The sequence below is a fragment of the Dipodomys ordii genome, unplaced genomic scaffold, assembly GCF_000151885.1.
Source record: "Dipodomys ordii isolate 6190 unplaced genomic scaffold, Dord_2.0 Scaffold89, whole genome shotgun sequence".
NCBI classification, from domain to species: Eukaryota; Metazoa; Chordata; class Mammalia; order Rodentia; family Heteromyidae; genus Dipodomys; species Dipodomys ordii.
The window spans coordinates 5,239,324-5,261,094 of record NW_012267305.1 but is presented as its reverse complement, the minus strand read 5'-3'; the positions used below and the strand labels follow the sequence as shown (position 1 = coordinate 5,261,094).

At 34.5% G+C, this 21,771-nt stretch overlaps 1 protein-coding gene across 1 annotated transcript in view; it reads right to left on the bottom strand.

Moving 5' to 3' along the window:
- The window catches only part of LOC105992845, a 155,520-nt gene that overhangs the window by 30,007 nt on the left and 103,742 nt on the right, over positions 1-21,771 (bottom strand). Inside the window, exon 2 of the mRNA XM_013025927.1 lies at positions 18,195-18,273. Within this exon, the coding sequence (XP_012881381.1) occupies positions 18,195-18,273 (79 nt within the window). The remainder of the gene's footprint in view (positions 1-18,194; positions 18,274-21,771) is intronic.

Genomic DNA, 21,771 nt, shown 5'->3' with positions numbered 1-21,771 from the left:
GTGTTGGATAGATCTATCATATTTCTTGGACTTGTCTTGGATGGTTGTATGTTCTTTCTCTATAATATCTAGGCTGTCTTCAATCACTGAGATTCGGTCTTCTGCATGGTCTAACCTTCTGTCAAGATTCTCTACTTTGTTTTTTTCTCTATTATATCTAGGCTGTCTTCAATCCCTGAGATTCGATCTTCTGCATGGTCTAACATTCTGTCAGGACTCTCTACTTTGTTTTTTATCTCTTTTCCTTCTAATTGGTCAGCTTTGATGGCTTCAAGTTCTTTGTTGAAGCTCTGTTTTAGGTCTTGTATGAATTTCTTTATTTCCTTAATTTGGTGTTCAGTGTTTCTTCTTAAATCACTTAGTTGATTGGTTATGGTTTCTTGGACTCCCATTCCTTCTGTTGGGTTCCATTCAGCATTCCCTTTGTGGTCTCTCTTACTTCCTTCAGCTCTTTGTTAATGGATTCCATGAATGCCGTTAGTGATCTTTGTGTATTCTCATCCTGCTCTCTCAATTCCTGTATTACTCTTTGATTAGCTTCCTCCCATTGGCGGGATTCCTGCAGATCTCTTTGAGTGTTCTCAGCCTGCTCATGCCATTCCTGCCTTTCTCTTTGAGTATTCTCAAGCTGCTCAAGCAAATCCTGTATCAGGTTTTGAGTAGCTTCCTCAAGCTTATGATATTCCTGTATAAACTTTCGGATTGCCTCCTCTCTCTCCCTATCATGCTCATACAGAGTCCTTTGTATGTTTTCAAACTTTTCATTTATCATGTTTGCCAGCAGTGTTTGTAGAGCTATTTGGGAACTCTCCTTTGGATTATTCATTATGTGTTCTGTCCCCTGATTATCAAGATTGGGAATTGAGATACCCGGATTTGCCATTTTTCTTGTGTTTTTCCGGCTTATTCTGCCCATTTGAGATTAAAATAGCACCAGTTTTGTGCTAGAACACTATCTTAAGGCAACCATCAACCAAAGTATGAATTTGTACAGTCAATAGTCTACAGATACAATCTAGTTCAACAGATTCATCTATTCAACATCAAACAACTATATGTTAATGGGCTTTGAACCGCAGAGAAGAATTTGAAAAACCAGAAATTATTTGGTTTAGGGAGAGATGTGAGTAAAACCTAGGAATAGATTGGTGTGGGGAGGCACAGGGAGAGTTAACTATGTTCTAATCTCAAAGCAGGAAATAGGTTGGGTAAGATGCATGTAGAGAGAGAGAGAAAAAGGAAAAAGGGAATGGGAAATGAAAAGAGACCAGAAAAAATAGACAAGTAAAAATTAATGATACTATGGAGATTCAAAAACAATCTATTTAGAGAGGAATGTGAGTATATTGAGAGAAGGGGAGGGATATAGAGGAGATGTGAAAGACTTAAAAAGAATGCTTAAAATATTATATAGGTGTAAAGAGGTAGTACTGCTATTAAAGAATTTAAGTCTCAGAGGTTTTGAATTGAGTAATTAATTTGCGGATTAAGTGTGTACACAATGGGGGATAGGGTCTACTAGTTAACTACGGGTTTGTCTGAGGATGTGCAGGACAAGAGTTAAGTCATATAAAGAAGAACAAAGGAGAGGAAAAGGTGAAATGAATAAGAAATGGAGAATAAAATGATCAGAAGTTCAGTAGAGCTAAACCAAAAACAAAAAGATAATTAAAAAAGAAAAAAAAAGAGAAAGAAGACAAGAAAAGAAAGAAAAATGCACATTTACATATCCCTAAAATAAAAATTATAAGAGGAAAAAAAGTTACTGGAAAACATTTTTTTTCAAAAAAGGCAAAAATTAAAGATTAATAAAAGTTTTAGAAAAGAAAAAAAATTTTATATATAAGGAACTAAAAAAAGAAAAAAAACGAAAAACAGAAGAAGAAAAAAAGTTTTTTGATTTTTTTGGGAGGGGTGGGAATAATCCTGTATCTCCCTTGTGTCTGTAAGCAGCCTCTTTTTGGAGTCTCTGGTCTGCTTGAGGTCCTGTGTGGCTTGATTGGTTTCTTAAGTCAGTTTGTTCGAACAGGCAGAAAAATGCTCTGCTTTACCTAAGATTTTGAGATCCCCCTCCCAGGTTAGTTTAATGGGAGGGTGATCTGCTTTGAGAATCACAAAAGAGGGGGATGCAGTGATGAGGCTAGGTTCTGGGTAGAGTTGAGGCCTTTCAACAAACAGCAGCTTTTCCCTGGCGCTATTTTGTGAAAACCTCACAGAGCCCAGCCTGGAGCCATTCTTAGGGTTTATGTTTACTGATTTTCAATTGATTGTGGAGGCTGCTAGAGGGAGGGGCAGCCTCTGGCTCTGATTACCCAGTGTGGAAAGCCACTCCTATGGCTGGCGCCGGAGCTGGGTGACTTTTCCCTGGATGGAGCTGAGTCTGGCAGGTGACTTCGCTGTTAAGTTCTTGTGACCTGCTAAATGACTCGTTTTATTCCAAGGCCTGAGTTGGAGCTAGCAGCTCCTCCGAGCTTTGTTGGTATCCAAGATAGAGGTCACTGGTGCTGTGGGGGGAGGGGTGGCCTTCCCTCCTCTGCTCCCTGAGAAGGAGTGAGGACGTTGGGCTTCTACTCACGCCAAGTCTTGGTTCCTGGGTCGTCTCTAGTCTGCAAACTGCAGATTGAAGATGTCCGCTCCTTGTCGGTTCTTGCTGGTGTTGAGTAGAATCCGCTCACCCACCGAGTTTGGCTCCTTCGTCCCAGACTCTCTGTGGCTCAGTTATGGTGCCCTGCAGTCGCGGCCGCGACCACTGCCACCACGGCGGCAGCTGCTGGCAAGTGCTCAGATGTGTCTCTTTGCCTTGACTTCCCCTCTCTTGCCTAACCCTCTGTCCTGTGATGGCACACTTGGTGTGATTCTCTGGCTTAGGACTGTTCACTGGAACTCTAAAACTGCTTTCCATGAGAGAGCTTGTTCAGATTCCAGCTTCTCTTCCGCCATCTTCCCCAGAGGAATAGTTTTTAATGTTCTACAGCCAAGAAAAATAACCATAACTGAGAACAGCTCATTACATATTTTGAAAAATTTGGTAGTGTTTTTCATGTTTACAACATAAGGAACTGTGTGTCGCATAGGATGAACATGGCAGTTACCCTGCATTGGTAATTATATATTATATACATGTATTGAAATGTCACCCTGTACAGTACTCAATAAATATGTAAGCATTAAAATTATGTATATATAAGTATATATATGAAACAAAACCAAAGACAGAAAGAAATATAAGAATTAGTATGGGAGAGGTAGTATATAATATAAACCAAATATTAAACAAAATGGTTAAAAACTGATAAAAGTATAACTAGTAAATTTAAGGTGAAGAATAAGAATGACCAAGTAAATACATAAAATGTTGCTCAAAATGATCATTAATCATGAGAATGTTAATAAAACAAAGGTGATTTTATTTATACAATTTTTATTGTAGAAAGCTGTACCGAAAGGTTACAGTTAGTTACATGAGCACCATAATGAGTACATTTCCTGTTGAGCATATAGTTACATGAGGAAGGTAATGAGTACATTTCCTATTGACTCTTGTTGCCTCCTCCTTTGTTTTTCTCCTACCATCTCTTCCCTCCTATCTCCACAACTACTGCCGCCCCCCACCCCACAGAAGTTGTAAAATGCATTTTCAACATAGTGTTTTGTACATATCATTTTTATAATGAGCTTGGGGAAGGGAAGGAAAAAGAATACTTAAAAAGGGACATAGGTGGACCCATTGTAACAATGAGATGTACAAGACACTATGTTGAAAAACGAACTTTACAATTTAGGCAGGTGGTGGGGGTAGGAGGGGTGCAGGGGGGCAGTAGTTGTGGAGGTGAGGAGGGAAGGGATGGTAGGGGAAAATCAATGGAGGAGGCAACAATGCTTGATAGGAAATGTACTCATTAACTTGCGCATGTAACTGTAACCCCTCTGTCCAGTATTTTTACAATAAAAAAGTTTTTTAAAAAAAGAAGTGAAGGAACTCTACAATGAAAACATTAAAAACCTGAAAAATGAAATCAAAGCAGAATTAAGGAAGTGGAAAAACCTCCCATGCTCCTGGATTGGAAGGATCAACATCATGAAAACGGCAATACTTCCAAAGGTTATCTACAAATTCAATGTGATACTTATCAATAATCCAAGCTCATTCTTCAATGAAATAGAAGAAGCAATCCAAAAATTCATATGGAACAATTAAAGACCCTGAATAGCCAAAAAGATCCTTAATACAAAGAATAGTGCTGGAGGAATATCAATACCAAATTGCAAATGAGATTTTATATACTCCCATTTTACTTTTCTGAATACATAATACTGTCAAGGATGTCAATCAAAGGGATATTGCTCACAAATATTTTACAAAGTATGATAAAAATTCTGTGAATCATTTTTCACATATTTTATAAAGTGAGGCTTATAGAAAAACCACATAAATACCTATCAGTACAAAACAGCAAAGTGCATTGTATTATATCCAATGTATATGTATTATATATACATATATATGTGTATATGTATATTGTATTAAATAATGTATATGTATACACAGTTAAAATATACTAACTAGCAACAATAAATATAGAAATCTAAATGATTTATCATCTATTACAGTATTTTCATACTGATATATTTTCTCCTCTAATATACAGATGAATTAACTAAAGCTTACAGGCCAAGTTCCCAAGAAATATAACTTGAAGCCAGGAAGTGAATTCAGATTCAAATCTACATGAGTTCAAAATTCATATTTTTGCTCTACTCTCTAGGTCTTTCTGGAATTTCCTTGGTCAAGAGAGAGGAGGTGAAACATTTTACCTTTATACTAGCTCTCACTTCCCTTTTGTCATTGAAAAAGTATGCAGTTCTGAAGATCGAGCATGACTAAAATGGAAGACAGATTTCTAGTCTTTAATCTATAATGTAGACATCAATTATTTTTCTGCAGACCTCACTCTATTTTAATTACACTGATACACCTCAAGATGCATAATTTGCTCTTCTATATAGATCAATACTAAGAATGATATTGATTCTTTTCATAATCTCATCTCCAAACTTTTTGACACAGCAGTTCCTTATGATATTGATGAATGTGTGTTCCAGCCTGCAATTACAGCAATATCATCTATATACTGTATGTAATATTTCCACAATATTAAATGTCATTTTTTCAATTTATGGTTCTTTCAAATTTAAACGATAATTAAATCTTTCCTTGATTATCTAAAACACATAGATTGAATATTGCCAATGACAGATCTTTTATTTTTTGTCTTAACAGGAGACCTCCTGATATAAAAATTAATACTCAGTTTTGTATTCTTTGTTACTAGTATTTCTCAGAAGTAATATGCTGACCTTGCCCATGTAATTGTAACTCCTCTTTACGGCATTTTCACAGTAAAAAAAGAAGTAACATCCTGCTGAAAGACCAAAACAAATATAATATTTTACAAGAATATATATGCAAATATAAGTTAGAATCTTATTTATATATTGGATTGTTAATGTAAAATTATGTACAGAATCATCCAAAGGTGCATATTATATTCCTAGGACATATCAATAATGAAACTTTTTCCAAATTTGAACTAACTTTATTCTATCTAAAGAAAATAACTTTGCATGTACAAAATGCATATATTTATTTACATATAGGGAGCATTATAATAATTGAATTAAAAACCTTCCAAATTCAGAAGTAAAATTAAACAGTCCCATTGGAAAATGGCTAAAAGATTTGAAATGTAGCCAGAGAAATGACATGGTTGGTAAATAAATACAAGAAAAGGTGTCTCATATCAAATGCAATATAAGAGAATAACAGAGAAACATTTCCATCTCTAACAGAATGGCTAAAATAAAAATAATGACAATGTAAAACTCACATAGAAAAAGTAGATCCTTCACATATTTTGCTAACAAGAATATAATAACTTGGAAAACAATTTGGTACTGTCTTAGAAAATGTGCTATAAACAGGACTGTATCATCCAGATTTTATGCTTGTGAGCCTCCATCCATAGTAGAGAGATGGAAAATTAGGTTCATTAAAAAAGAATCTGGATCATAGGAGAGCTCTATGTGTAGTCTTTTGAAGAAACTACATACTGCTTTCCAAAGAGGTTGAACAAGTTTACACTCCCACCAATAATGCAGAAGGGTTCCCTTCTTGTCACATCCCCTTCAGCATCTTTTGTCATTACATTTCTCTGAGAAGATCTTGACTATCTGATAGGTAAAGGAGAAGGCATAATTTTTGAGTTTTCTCTTAAGAATGATACTGTGCATCTCTAAATCCTATACATTGAGATACCACCTCACCCCAGTTAGAATGGCTATAATCAAGAACTCTAATAACAACAGATGCTGGAGGGGATGTGGACAGAAGGGAACCTTACTGCATTGTTGGTGGGAGTGTAAACTTGTTCAACCACTTTGGAAAGTAGTATGGAGGTTCCTCAAAATACTCCACATCGAGCTCCCCTATGACCCAGCAATCCCACTTTTGGGCATTTACCCAAAGGATCACAAACAAGACCATACTAAAGCTACCAGCACAGCTATGCAGCATTATTTACCATAGCTAAGATATGGAATCAACCCAGATGCACCTCAGTAGATGAATGGATCAAGAAAATGTGGTTTATATACACAATGGAATTCTATGCCTCCATCAGAAAGAATGACATTGCCCCATTTGTTAGGAAATGGAAAGACTTGGAAAAAATTATATTAAATGAAATAAGCTAGGTCCAAAGAAACAGGTCCCATGGTTTCCCTTATTTGCAATAACTAGAATATGTCTGAGACAGGCAGAAATGGTCAGATAAGTTGATGTTAGGCAAAGTGAACCCCAAGATAAGTATTCAAAAGTTTTTTTTCTTTCATGCAATTGTTTCTAACATATTTATAAGATGATTTCTTTGTTGCTTTGTATGTCCCTCCCCCACAGTATAGCCCCTACGTTCACTGTATTTGATGTTGGTATAATTTGTGGAGGGGAAGGGAAAAAACATACCATTTAAATAGGGATACAGGTGGACCCATTACAACAATGAGATGTACAAGTTGTTATGTCAAAAACACGAACTTTACAACTTGGGGGAGTGAGATGGGAAGGGATGGGAAGGGGAAACAAAGGAGGAGGCAACAATGCTTGATAAGAAATGTACTCATTATCTTGCCCATGTAATTGTAACCCATCTATATGGTATTTTCACAATTAAAAAAAAGATCTCTGAGAAACTAACTGGTCTGAAACCTACAGAAAGACAAACTTCAGAAGGAGACAAAATCACATGCTTATTTGTCTGTAATAGAATATTGAAATAAGAGATACATGTCATCTTGAAACTGAAAATTTAAGAATTTTGGTGAATTTGAGAGTAATTTGTAAAAGGCATTATGAAGAACATTTGAAAGGCATGGTGCCAAGATGAGATTTCTCTAATGTAAAGGCTAATTAGTCCAAATACATACTCAAAAGGATGATTAGAGACCAGGAAGAAGATTTTAAAGTGATTATTACAGTAGAGATCTTCAAAAGAAGAAAACTGTCTGCAAAGATAAAAGGACAAAGCCACACTTAAAACATTTTCTTAAATCTCCTGAATAACACCAATATCCTAAACTGATGGAGATAGAGCCACAATTGCAGACAGCTTCAAATCTTAATAATATTTGTGGGTGTGAGAAGTAACCATAGCATCATCTTATGTGGTCATTTAAACATATCTTTTGACCTTTCTGCTTGTCCTAGACATATACTAGTTATTACAAATAAGGGAAACAACGGAACCTATGTCCCTTTGGGCCTGGCTTGGCTTACTTCACTTAATATAATATTTTCCAAGTCTTTGCATTTCCTTACAAATGGAAGGAAATCATTCTTTTGATGGAGGCATAGAATTCCATTATCAGTCTCTATATCTATATCTATATCTATATCTATATCTATATATCACATGTTCTTGATCCATTCACCTACTGAGTAGCATCTGGGTTGATTCCATATCTTAGCTATAGTAAATAATGCTGCAATAAACATAGTTGTGCTGATACTTTTAGTATGGACTTGTTTGTGATTGTTTGGGTGAATGCCCAAAAGTGGGGTTGCTAGGTCATAGGGGAGCTCGATGTGGAGTCTTTTGAGGAACCTCCATACTGCTTTCCAAAGTGTTTGAACAAGTTTACACTCCCACCAACAATGCAGTAGGGTTCCCTTTTAGCCACATCCCCTCTGGCATCTGTTGCTATTAGAGTTCTTGATTGTAGCCATTCTAACTGGGGTGAGGTGGAATCTGAATATAGTTTTGATTTGTATTTCTTTTATGTCTACAGAAGTTACATGTGTCTATTAGCCATTCTTATTTCCTCTTCAGAGAGGATGATGCTAAGTGAAATGAACCCCAAGATAGGGACACAAGTAGTTTTATCTTTCTTGCTGTTGTTTTTAATGTACTTATAATGTACTGTGTGATTTTTTGTTTCTTTTCTATGTTCTTCCCCCATGGTGTAACCCCTGTTTTCACTGTATTTGATTCCAGTGCCCTGTATCTTGTTTATACTTTTTTTCTAATTTGGGGAGGGGAAGGGAAATAAAATGCTGAAATAAGTATATAGCTTGGCCCATTGTACCAATGAGATGAACAAGATATGATGTTGAAACAAACTTTACAGCTTTATGGGATGAGTTGGAGAGGTGGGGAGGCAAGGGGTGGTAGAGGAAAAACAAGGAAAAGGTCACAATTTTTGATAGGAAATGGACTCATTACCTTACTCATGTAACTGTAACCTCACTGTACAATATCCTTACAATAAAAAATATATACTAAAAAAGTAACCATTAAAATACCATCTATCCTAGAGAAGGAGCAAGTAAAGTTACAGAACTGAGTCTATTAGAGAGGAAACAAGTTTCAGCACACTGAAAAGATTCCAAACAGGGCATGTGTAAGAGACTAAGACTGACCTAAGACAATAGAGATTGTTATTAGGTGAGAAAATTCAAAATTTCTCAGTTGCCAGCTCTTCCCACATTATTGCATAGATTAAATATGATCCCAAGCTCTGTGCTAGTGGAATACTCCTATAATCCTAGCTACTCAAGAGGCTGAGACCTGATGACTATGGTCCAAACCCAGCATACTCAAGGAATCCATGAGACCCTTATCTCCAATTAACACAAAAGCTGGAAGGGGAGCCATAGTTAAAGTTGTAGAACACCATCAAGAAAGCATGGGATTTGTAGCTGGATAGAGGAGTTCAGAAATACTCCTACACAAATATTACTGATTTTTATACCAAAATGTAAGGACTATTCAATTAAGAAAAATTTTTTCTAATACGGAATGAATTGCTCACCCTTAAGTGGAAAAAAAATTAATGTGTAACTATACCGCACACAAATATCCATCCACTGGTAAATAAATTAAAAAGGAGTAATTCAATTCTATCATCCATTTCAAAGAAATAAACTACTGAATGAATATCTCTAAACAGAATACCCACTTCATGACAAAATGAAGTTATGAAACCTCTAATGTATAATATAGAAAGGCTTGTCAAATAATTTATTAGAAATGACAAATCACAAACAAAAACAACAATAACACATTAATATTTTTCAGACTTAAAATGTTCTCTATTTAAAATGGCAGTTTGGGGGCTGGGAAGGTGGCTCAGTGGTAGAATACTTGCCTTGCATGCATGAGGTCCTGGGTTTGATTCCTCAGGACCACATAAGCAGAAAAAGCTAAAAGTGGTGCTATGGCTCAAGTGGTAGAGCACTAGCCTTGAGCTGAAGAGCTGAGGGACAGTGCCCAGGCCCAGAGTTCAGGCTCCACGGCCAACCAAAAAAAATTTAAGAGGAGAAAACATCAAATTCCAGACTAGGAAAAAAATATTTGTATATTATTTGACGTTGTAGCCAAAGTATAAAAACACATGTTAAATATCAGTAAAGGTCCGGATTAAGCTTCATCGTTTTACATCATAAACGATCTGCAGCAAAAAAAATGAATTTTTTATATATTAGCATTAAATACAAATGAGAATTAGAAAAACAATCCCATTCACAGTAATAACCAATAAAATACTTAGGAATAAATTCAAGAAAATGTGAGAGTTTGCAACAAAAAAATGGCATATGTAGAAAATGAAATGTGTGAAACATCCTGAGATAAATGATAGCAATCAAAGAGGAGGGCTTGCATATTCCTACACTAGAAAATTTTGTGTTGTTCAGATGTCAATTGTGCTAGTATTGATCTGTGTATTTGTGTATGTGTGTGCTGTGGTGTATGAGTTTAGGTGCATGTACAAATTGGATTTCATAAAATTAGCACATTTTTACTTCAAAAAACACTTTAGAAAAATTTAAATTTCCAGACTCAGGAGAAAATCCTTGCAAATAAGGTACAAGTTAAGAATTGTTTGCGATACAGTAAGACAAGAAACAATAAATATACCAGGGATTTGAATGGACATTTCTCCAAACAATATACATGAATACACATATAAAACTAATGAACAATGTTTATTAAAGAAAAGCAAATACAAACCACAATAAAACATAATTTTACACCCCAATATGTCTAAAATAAAAAAGTACAGCATAAGTAATCCTTTATAAAATTTGAAATAAAGTAGAACTTTCATATATTCATCTTAGGAATTTAAATTGTACATCAGAATCCTAAAAACCATTCATTTTCGTAAAAAGTAAAACACTATGTTACTGCAATACTTGCTAATATAATTTATGTCTACATTATTACATGTGAATGAACATTCAAGGTGCCCCAAAAGCAGAAACAAGTTAAATAAACATCAAGTGAAGAATATATTTAAATATAATTTTATACATTTTAATTCTATAAATCAAAGAAATAAACTGATGAATTCTAGAGTCAAGTTGGCTCTCAAGAATATTTTGAACGGGTGGATGAATATTCAGTATATTTATGTGGAAATGGAACCAAGTGAATTTAGGAGTTGAATGAGGTTGGGTGAGATGTGGAAGAATGATTAATGGGGTGACAATGTTCAAGATAAATTGTACTCACATATTGATAATTTGAAACCCTTCTGTGTAAGTAAAAGATAATAAAGATAATAAATAATAAAAATTAAAGTAAAGGAGAACATTATGCTAACTAAGGAAGTCAAGCCCAAAGACCACATAATATAGTCATTTACATTTTCATGAAATTACCAGTGAGAAAGTAGATTGATTGCAAAGGAGTTGAAAGGAATATTCATTTGTGTGGGGGTGTATATAATTAAAACATTTTAATGTAGATGTTATTGTTGGCTTTATGGCTGTATAAATTACTAACAATCTCTGAATTATACACTTAAAAAGCATAAATTTTCTGAGGGTGTAAATTATACTCTATTAAAGCTATAAAATGTAAATCTGTTAATAGTCATAAAAGGACTCTGACTAATTGTTGGCCACCAGTTAGATGAGCCAAAGTGGCATAGAATATATTAATTCATTAATCACTGACCAGGATTCTATATAATTTTTGTAAATATGCTGCTAATTTTTATATATATCAAGTTAAATTGTTGACTTTTTATGAATGAAGAGGGTTCTAGTAACTGAATTATCAACCACTTTTGCCCTTGAACAACGGTATAATCACATATAATATATATTCCATTTATGTATTGCACATGTAAAAGTTTAAAGAATATGCACAAAACTCACAATTTTGTCCAATGAAAGATGTTATTTAGAATTGTGAGCATAAATGCAACATCAATTTTATTCAATTAAGAAGCAATATTTGATTAATAAATCTTTTATTTCTCAGATAAAATTTAGCAAAGACAAGGCAGTGGCCTTTTTATTTTTCACGAGTTATTTTTTCAGAATATGGTGATACATTGCTGTAACCTCAGCTACTTGGGAGGCAGAGATCAAGAATATCAGAGTTTGAGGCTAGCTCAACTCAAAAGCTAGTGAGATCCCATCTTGATCAATAACAGAGCATGAGAACACACACCTCTGTAATCACAGATAAGTAGTATTTTTTTCCCATAGATTGGTAGATCGAGGCCATCTCCCCAAAATAACAGCAATAAAGTCCTATTTAGATAATTAGACATAAGGAAAACAAACTTGGGCTATTTGAAGGAAAATAAATGGAATTGAGGGTCATCTGGTTAAAGTGAAATCAGCCAAAGACAAACATCATATGCTTTATTACATATGAACAATCTAGATCTAAAAGAAAAAATGACATAAACTAATGTTGGGAAACTATGATTGTGGGACCCAGGGGAAGCAGGAATTATAAAAGTTATAGGTCAAGAGATGTGTGAATATTATTTTATTTTATTATGGTATTGTTTATTCATTATAACTACTATCTGCAGTTCTAACTGTACTATTTATTTTCTTGTTTAGGAAGCTCTCACAATAGTTCCCATTTGTATTTTTACAAATATGTGCTGATATGAATATTAGTGTACATATCCCCACCCCGGTGCATAGATAAATAAACGACTAACATTGTGCTATATTTGTTGTAAGAATTTTTTGAACAAACCAGTGAAGCTACATTTGTAGTTCCCTATTACCATGTAACACTATGTGAAAATTGTTTTACTAGTACATCATTTGAGTGTCATTCAATATATGTATTTATCTATACCTAATTAATAGCACTGCTATGCATATTTTGTAAAATCAGCTCCACCTGTTATTGTGGAGCTTGATGTATAAATGATACATTATAATGTCATAAATAATCAATGAAACTGGAGAGTACATATATGGTGCCTCTACAAATCATGAATTATTCTTGTTTACTATATATTTATTGTAAAGGTGAAGAACAGGAGGTTACAGTTACATAAGCAAGAAAATGAGATTTATTTTTAAGCACAATACCCTTCCCTCATTTCTCCCTCTTACTCCACCCCCCCAAGTTGTAAAGTTCATATCCAACATAGTGTATAGAGAGTATCATTGTTGTATCAGTTCATCCTTTGTCCTGCTGTTTCTGTGATTCCCTTTCCCTTCCACATATCAGATAAGCTTATATACATGAAAAAAATCACATATATGGAAATAGAATAAGACGGCATATTATGAGATGAGAAAAATGGCCAAGCCAAAATTTATGTGTTGAAAGCAAATGTATCTTAAGAAATTTTCTTTTGAAATAATTAATATTATCTATATTACAAATGAAAGATGGTGAAATGTTCCCTTTCAATAAAATAGAGAAATATATATATATATATATATATATATATAGTAGCTTTGCCACAATCTTTATAATTTTCTTAATTTTCATGAAATATTTATCATGAATGATATTTCCATGGATGTAATTATAGTAGTAATTGAAGCTATTACTATCCATGCAGCATCAGCTATACACCAGTGACTATGCTTCAGGATGAGCACATGTTATTACCAACCCCATGAGATCACTTTACAGAAAGATCAAGAAGTTAAATCAGAAAGTTATAGCACTTTGTTCAAGATTTGTTCAGAGCACGAGCCAGAATGTAAATTTCTGTCTCATCCAGAGTCCATGAACTCTAGGTCAAGAATATAATTTTACTCCAGAGTTAAAAAATTGGAGAGATCCAGGCACCAGTGGCTCACACCTGTAATCCTAGCTACACAGGAGGCTGAGATCTGAGGATTACGGTTCACAGCCAGCTCTGGAAGGAAAGTCGGTGAGACTCTTGTCGGCAATAAACCACTAGAAAACCAGAAGTGGGGCTGTGGCTCAAGTGGTAGAGCACTCACCTTGAGCTGAAGAGCACAGGGACAGCACCCAAGCTTAGAGTTCAAGCCTTACAATTGACCAAAAAAAAAAATGGAGAGGTCAACAAGAAAACAGATACACACATACATGCACAAAAATATATATGTACATGCACACATTTATAAAGTAATTGAACATATATGATTAATAAAGCTGAAGGGTGAAAACAATATTTCTGAAATTAGCAAATATTTGAAATTGGGAAAGGATGATACAATGGTACAAAGATTCAGTTATGAAATATGAATTTGTTCTGCAAATCTGGCATTCGGTTCAGGGAATATTTCAAAAAATAGTGTCCTGCATGCTTGAAATTTGCTAAGAAGTTGGATCTTAAGTGCTCTTCCCACCCACCAAGGAGAAAGAAAATAGTGGCTTGTATAAAGTATGATTGCTGTAAATATTTCACTATATATTTATATATACTAAAAATAAAGTTTATCCTCTTAACTATATGTGAATTTCAGTTGTTAAAAATAGTTGGAAAAATGTAAGCGGGCACTGGCAGTTAACAATTTCTCAGTGTTCTGAAATTTTTTAAATACAGCTTACAACTTATGTCTTTATTAAACAGACCATCAAAAATATTGAGTAATAAAATCAAATCTAGGAGCAATCATTTCACTTTCCTCAGTGTTTCAACGTACTTTTACTGCTATTTTATTAGTGCAAGAAAAGATAGTGTTTAAATATGTAAATTCCAAAGGTACATATTTCACATCAAGTTTATAGTAGTACTTAAGTTCCTAATAGGGAGACATGCTTAATAGTCAATATTAATATTAATATTTAATAGACTAGTAAACAGTAGGGCCATATGTTACTTGGAGAAGCACTACAATAATGAGGTACATTTAGAACTGACAGATACCTAGTGTCAAATAAGAATGCATTTTTAAATAAAACAATCACACATCCAAGTAAAATAAACTCATTCACATCTCTACTTGCAGAAGTAGAATTGAAGTGTAATTCACACTTTCTGATTAAGATAAAAAATATTCAAATTTGTAATTTTTCATGAATTTTCAAGGGCTTTGTGGTAGCCGGCAATAACTGTCCTAAAAGCTAAAGAGGAACCGAGAATACTGGCTTTCTTAGAACAAACACAAAATGAGATGCCAGTAAACAAGATTCCCTGAGGGTGCTTTGAGAGTTGATAAATATCATCAAAATCTGAGTTACATAAAGGCTGGAAAAATTGGGTAACTTGTGACATTTTTCTTCATATACCTTAATGAGTGCTTGAGGTTTGAGTCTCTAGAAACTTCAGAAAGTATGTGTGAGAGGAAGGGCACTGCAGCCATTGTTACAGTTCATTCAACTCCATACTCTTCTTACATATATGGAACAAAATCTTCAAATCATAGAATACATTTCCACAGAAGGAACTACTAGAAATCTAATGTACTGGAGGCACAGGAAAGGATTAAATAATCTGTTACACAGCATGTAAAGGAATACTGGAAAGATGAGTCTTTGAAAATGAATGATACACCCTACCTATCTGTGATATATTGAAACGGGATACACTACTACTAACATTACCTCAATTTATTCATAAAAAAGCTTCAAATAAAATAAAATGAAAGAGTATTCTACAAAAGACCCGACTAGTATTCTTCAAAACTGTCAGTGCAGTATGTTTAAGTATGGACTACATTCAGATTTTATTTTGGATGTCCATGACATCCAACATGATATTCACGATATCAATTCCTCTGGCACACCTGGGTATTTCTCACATCATCTTCACAGCATTCTTTTCCCCTAGGTTATTTGCGACTTACTCTTCTTTTCTTAATGTTTATCTCAATCCATATAGTAACAAAATTCTCTGAAGGTATCTGTTACTTTTCTATAACTATCCCAGAAATGCAGATGTCCCATTTTTGTTTATTTTCTAAATTTCATGAGTCATTAAGTCTTGTAGATATTATTTCTTAATTTTTGTGTGTCTCTTATGTCCATCAGCAGTGAACCTATTTTTGAACAGGAAAACATGTCAATTAGTGCAACAGTCTCTTCACCGATGCCTGAGTCTCTGGCTGATTTATCTTTTAAAGTAATTGTTCAGGAAGAGACCTGCTCAGAATAAGTGCCTGCTTAACATTATCCATTGCTTTCAGGGTGGTTTGTTTTTTTTTTTAAAGTTTTTTCCTAATCTGCCTTGTGCTTTTTCAGTTCTCCTGTCTGCTTATTCTTACTCTGAGATTTTATTTTATTTTTATTTTTTTGGTCCGGTCGTGGGGCCTGAACTCGGCCTGGGTGCTGTCCTTCAGCTCTTCAGCTCAAGGCTAGCACTCTACCACTTGAGCTACAGTGCCACTTCCGGCTTTTTTCTTTTTTGCTTATGTGGTGCTGAGGAATCTAACCCAGGGCCTCAGGCATGCAAGGCAAGCGCTCTACCACTGAGCCACCTTCCCAGTCCATTTGAGATTTTATTTTATAGTTATACTCATATTAACAATACCATTCTTACATCTGGTTTTGGAATCCATCTTTGTCCTTGGGACACACTTCCTTGTCTCTCAACGCTTGTCACCGGGTTAATTCTTAGTCCATCTTTGCATCCTGGCTTTGATAGCATGTACCCTTGAGGTTTTCCTAATTCTCATAACTGGGTTAAGTCGTACATTATATAAACTTCCTTAGTAACTACCTGCCTCTATTGTCTACTACATATACCATTTTGTGTGTGTGTGTGTGTGTGTGTGTGTGTGTACATGTTTGCATGCATATGCGACTCCTGGGGCTTGAACTCAGGGCTGGGTACTGTCTTTAAGCTTTTTTGCTTAAGGCTAGTGCTCTACCACTTGAAGCACAGATCTCAGTCTGTTGTGTAGCTAGGAAAACAGGCATGAAACACTAGTGCCTGGCCACATACACCATTTCTAATAACTTATTTTATGTAACTTCTTCAAGAGCAGCAGTCTCATCTTATTCATTAAATATTTCCTGGTGTAGTGCAGTAGAGGGTACAGAGTTAGAAATCAATCATTATGTATTGAGAAAACAAGTAACATTGTAGCATTATCCATGTGCGACACTGAAAATCAGGTTGGGCACTATTATCAATCCCCCCTTTGTGATTCATGAATGAATTATTCAGTGTATTAATCTGAATACACATTTCATCTCTGTACTCTCTATTATGTAGTCATCTTATCATTTGTACCACATCCAGAGGAAGTGCTCAGAGACTGTCAGTGACATTTATAAGCATAACCCAAAATCCATTCCATCGTAGATATTACATATCCTACTAATTCCATTATTCTTATTCTTTGCAAATATGTTTTAATCAAACGAATTGCATAGTATTGTTTGCATGCTTGTTGTGAGCATGTCAGAAAATGTTGAGAAGGTGGTCCTACTATAGAGAATGAATGGTAACAGCAGATCTTGTAATTTGTCCTTTGGGTATACCGTTTATGGATATTTGCCCTTGGAACTTCTATTCTCCCTGTTTAATGGAGATGTTGTGCTGCAGTCAATAATTTAGTAATTGTTTAAATCTCTCAAACTTGGGGACAGTCTTTATAATGTGGTCACACACAGATTCATGCCAAGAGAATGAGGTCATGTTGCTTGGACATATTAATTTTATTATACAAGTTTTTCTTTCCTCAGCCAGGAAATCTAAGTCATTTAGATCTTGGCCTATGATACCCCATTTGGTTGTTGATTTTTTTTATCTAGGTCTCATTTTCCCAACCAAACTCTAGAGTTCTCAAGGACAATGAGCAGGTCATATGCTTTTCACATAATCATCAGTTGATGAATAATTGAAAAATGAAGAACACATATTAATGATATTATTCCATGCAATAATACTAAATGTGAATTTTATCATTTATTTTGTGAAACCCACCCTACATACTTAAATAAAAACTATTTACTTGGCTTCAAAAGGAGTCTGTATTTTCAATAGGAAAACTTAAGTTCATAGAATCCCATAGTTATTAGTGCTAGGATAACAACAATAGTACAGACTTGATGGTTTGCAAATTACAGAAACATATTTCTCATACTTCTGCACACTGAGTAGCTTAGATCAAGATACATTCAGCATCTAGAATGGCCTCCCTTTCTAGCTTATAGATATCTATCCTCTTGTTATGTCCTCAAATAGGTCAAAGGATGAGAGTTCACCCTGGCTTCACTTATTTTTGTCAGTGTGGAGTTAAAAAAAACAAAATGTTTAAATAGGGATACAGGTTGACCCATTGTAACAATAAGATGTGCAAGACTATCTATGTTGAAAAATGAACTTTACAATTTAGGCAGGCGGTGAGGGGCGGGGGAGTATGGTTGTGGAGGTGGGAGGGAAGGGATGGTATGGGAAAAACAAAGTAGATGGCAACAATGCTTGATAGGAAATGCACTCATTACCTTGTTCATGTAACTTTCCAATAGTTCCTGGCATAATACTGTTTGCTGTAGTAAATATAATATACCTATCTTTATTTACCTGTAAAAAAAAGAAAAAAGAAATCAGGGCTTTGACAGTCTCTAATCTTTTGTTCTCAAAGCTAGGGCTCTACCACTTTGAGTCACAGCTTCACTTCCAGTTTTTTGATGGTCAATTGGAGATTAGAGTCTCTCTGACTTCCCTGCCATGGAGGATTTCCAACCATGATCCTCAGATCCCAGCCTCCTGATTAGCTAGGATTATAGGCATGAGCCGTCAGTGCCCATCTGGCTTCACTTTTTATAAGGGCACTAGACTCATTCATGAGGCAGAGTTGCTTGCCACTTGATACCCTGTGGAAGTTCTTATCTCTGAATTTTGAACACATTACATTTGAACAAATTAAATTTTTTGCCTATCTATTTTTGAGGATACAATCATTCTTTTGAAGAGAGTTATTTTTTCATGGTCACACAGATTTGTACCCAGGGATTGAAGTCTGACTCTATCTCATTTAAAAGCATATGCTCATTACAAGGCAAAGTTGTATAAAATAATGTATTTTGCTATGCCTTAGAGCCTTTTAGAACAAAATATTACCTGAGCACCCTGCATACAGATGAATTTAGACCAGAACTACTTTGTCAAAGAACTGAGTCACAGTTAACTTATATTTGGTTTTCAAGACCGAGTCTGGTTATATAGCCCACAATAGCCTCAAACTCATAATCTTCCTGCCTCCTACTCCCATGCCACCAGGTTGCACCAAATTTAACTTTGGATTTTCCATGTTGGTCTCACCCAGAGTGGCATGTGCAAATCAGGTATCAATTTAACCAGAATGGAAGGGTGTACAGTTGATAAACTTCTCAACTGTAACTTGTGACCTCCTCACCACAGTAACAGGTCTTATTTGGATGAGGAAAAGTTTGAACTGCAATTATGGAATCACATCTTATTCTTGTCATACCTTTCTTATGAAGAGAAAAACATATGAAATACTTTCTGTGCAACTGTTTGGCTCAAGTGCAGTAGGTAGCTCATAATGATTCAGATAGCAACACAGGTTTTGTTTTCTCCAGCAAGGGTTCAAAAAAATATTTGTATTTCTCAGTAATGAGGAATATCTGGAGAAACTATAAAAAATGGCAATTCCCTGAATATGAAGTTTACATGATTTCAAAAACATGATACAGCAAGAGAAAGAAACGATATGATATGTAAACACTGGTTTATTAATGGAAACTACAGTATAAAATGTTTCCAATACTGAATTTCCTAGAGTAAATTTTGTTGTTTGGGGGTTCAGCTGGAGCAAAAATAAAACCATGAGGCAGAAATAGAAACTATAAGTTAATGATCCTGAAATCACAACAGGGAAAATTTATCTCTTCAGAGTAGAGGTACATCCTTGACAGGTGACAAGAAATACACCATTTATCTCAAATGGACAATTTCTATCTTATTTTATCTAATAGTTTTCTGAAATGAAATGTTATGTCAAAAGCTATTGTTTATTCACAAATTTATGTAAAACTCATTTATTTTGGCATACTACTATATCCAACAGATCTTCTCTCATTGATTCTCTTCATGATAAACAAACGATTGAATAAAACTTCTAGGAACTGGTAACTAAATAAAGAGTTAAACACATGATGATCAGATTAGAAATAAATGTACAACCTTATTTTTTCTCCTTAAAATGGAGTTATTTTGAGGATAAGCATATCAATGGTTAACAGGTATAAGAAAAACTGTTCAATATCATTAATACCCAGGGGATATGCAAAGGAAAAACAATACATTATGTTTCTCTAGAAAGAATGAGTATAATGGGAAAAAACAAAATAATAGGTGCTGGAATGATTGTGGTTAAAAAGAATTTTTTGCATTTGCTTCACCTCTAAAAGATAATTATGTGCCTTTATTACTGTACTTCCTAAAATCAGCCATACAATGCAGATATTTATGTTTATGTCTTTGTTAGTAGTTTCTGGATATTGAAGGGCTTAGCTATTTATTTTGTTGTATCCACCATTCTGTTTCTGTAATGCCAATGGTGGATCCTCAGTAGTTTGAATTATGATATACCACACACTATACCAAGAAATTTACATGTATTAATTAATCTAATCTTCAACAATTTAAGAAGTATAGAGAGTGCTCTGATTAAATAAATACCAGTAAGAATAACATATACTGATGCAAATATGAAGATTAATGGTTAGACCTTCTAAGCAGTTCTTAAAAATCTGTCAAATTCAAGGCAATGATTTGAATAATGTATCAGAAAAAGACATCCTTGAGAACTACCTTAGATAATTTAACCTTTTTACCTTTTGTCCTCAAAGATATGCTTCTGCCTTACCAAAAGAATATGTGTGTATACATTTACAAACATACACACACGTATATATATATACATGTATATATATATATACATATATGTGCACACACACATAGAGACTATAGGACACTATTTACCAAGTCCTCTTATTTTTTTCATTTAATTTGTTCAACAAATTGTAGAGGATCCTTGTGTTATGATATAATATGATCTGCTTCTAGTTTTATTTATTAGTGAACTTTGATAAATGTCTTCATACTTTTCTCACTACGTATTCTTAATCTCTGGAAATAATAATGGTTATTTCTTTCTTAAGGAAAAAACAATATATGTATGTGTATATATATATATATATTAGCAAATTCCTTGAAGCAAAAGAATTATATATGTGTATTTATGATTTTATGTGTGTTTACATGTTTTTCTTTTAGATTTGGAAATCACATATGAGAGAAAACATACAGTCTATTACAGAAACTCTGGCTCCTTTCTGTGGGGAGGAGAAGTGGGGAGCTTGTATTTACAAGGCAACCCCTCTAACATGTGTGCTACAGCCTGCATGCATTTTTTGCTTTATTTTTCAGGTAGTCTCTGCCTGAGGATGGTCTCAACTGCTGATCATCCTGAATACACTGTGAGTTCCAGGTATGACCCACCATTCCCAGCCTTTAGTATATCTTAAATAAGATTAAATATATTTTAATATCACAAATTCAAATTTAGGTGCTAAATTATAAATTTATCATGCAATAGTTTGTCTTGTTATTTAATACTTGCAAAGTTACGTGTAAACACAAGTGTTTGTTGATTGGCAAAGATGCTCTGGTCTCACCAAGCTTTGAGACTAAAGAATACTTGTAAGGGTAAACAAGAAAGGGAAGATGTTTATCATATAATCAACCTTTCAATATTCAGAAAGAGGAAGAACAATCCTGATTCACTTCCTCCCAGGGCATTTTTGAATATTTTGGAGAAGGAGTCATGGCAACAATAAATCGCTTAAAATATACAAAATTTCACCTCGGGTTTTTCACATAGTTGAAACTCCTAGAGCAGGAATCTTTTCATTATCCCATGTGCCTGGGATTGGCAGAACTCCAGAGCTTCACCCCTGTCATTGTCTATTTGTTCTGTTGTGTTTTTCCCTGTTAAATGTACTTTGTGTCCAAATAATTTGTTGAAAATGGGAAATATTCAGACAAACTCAT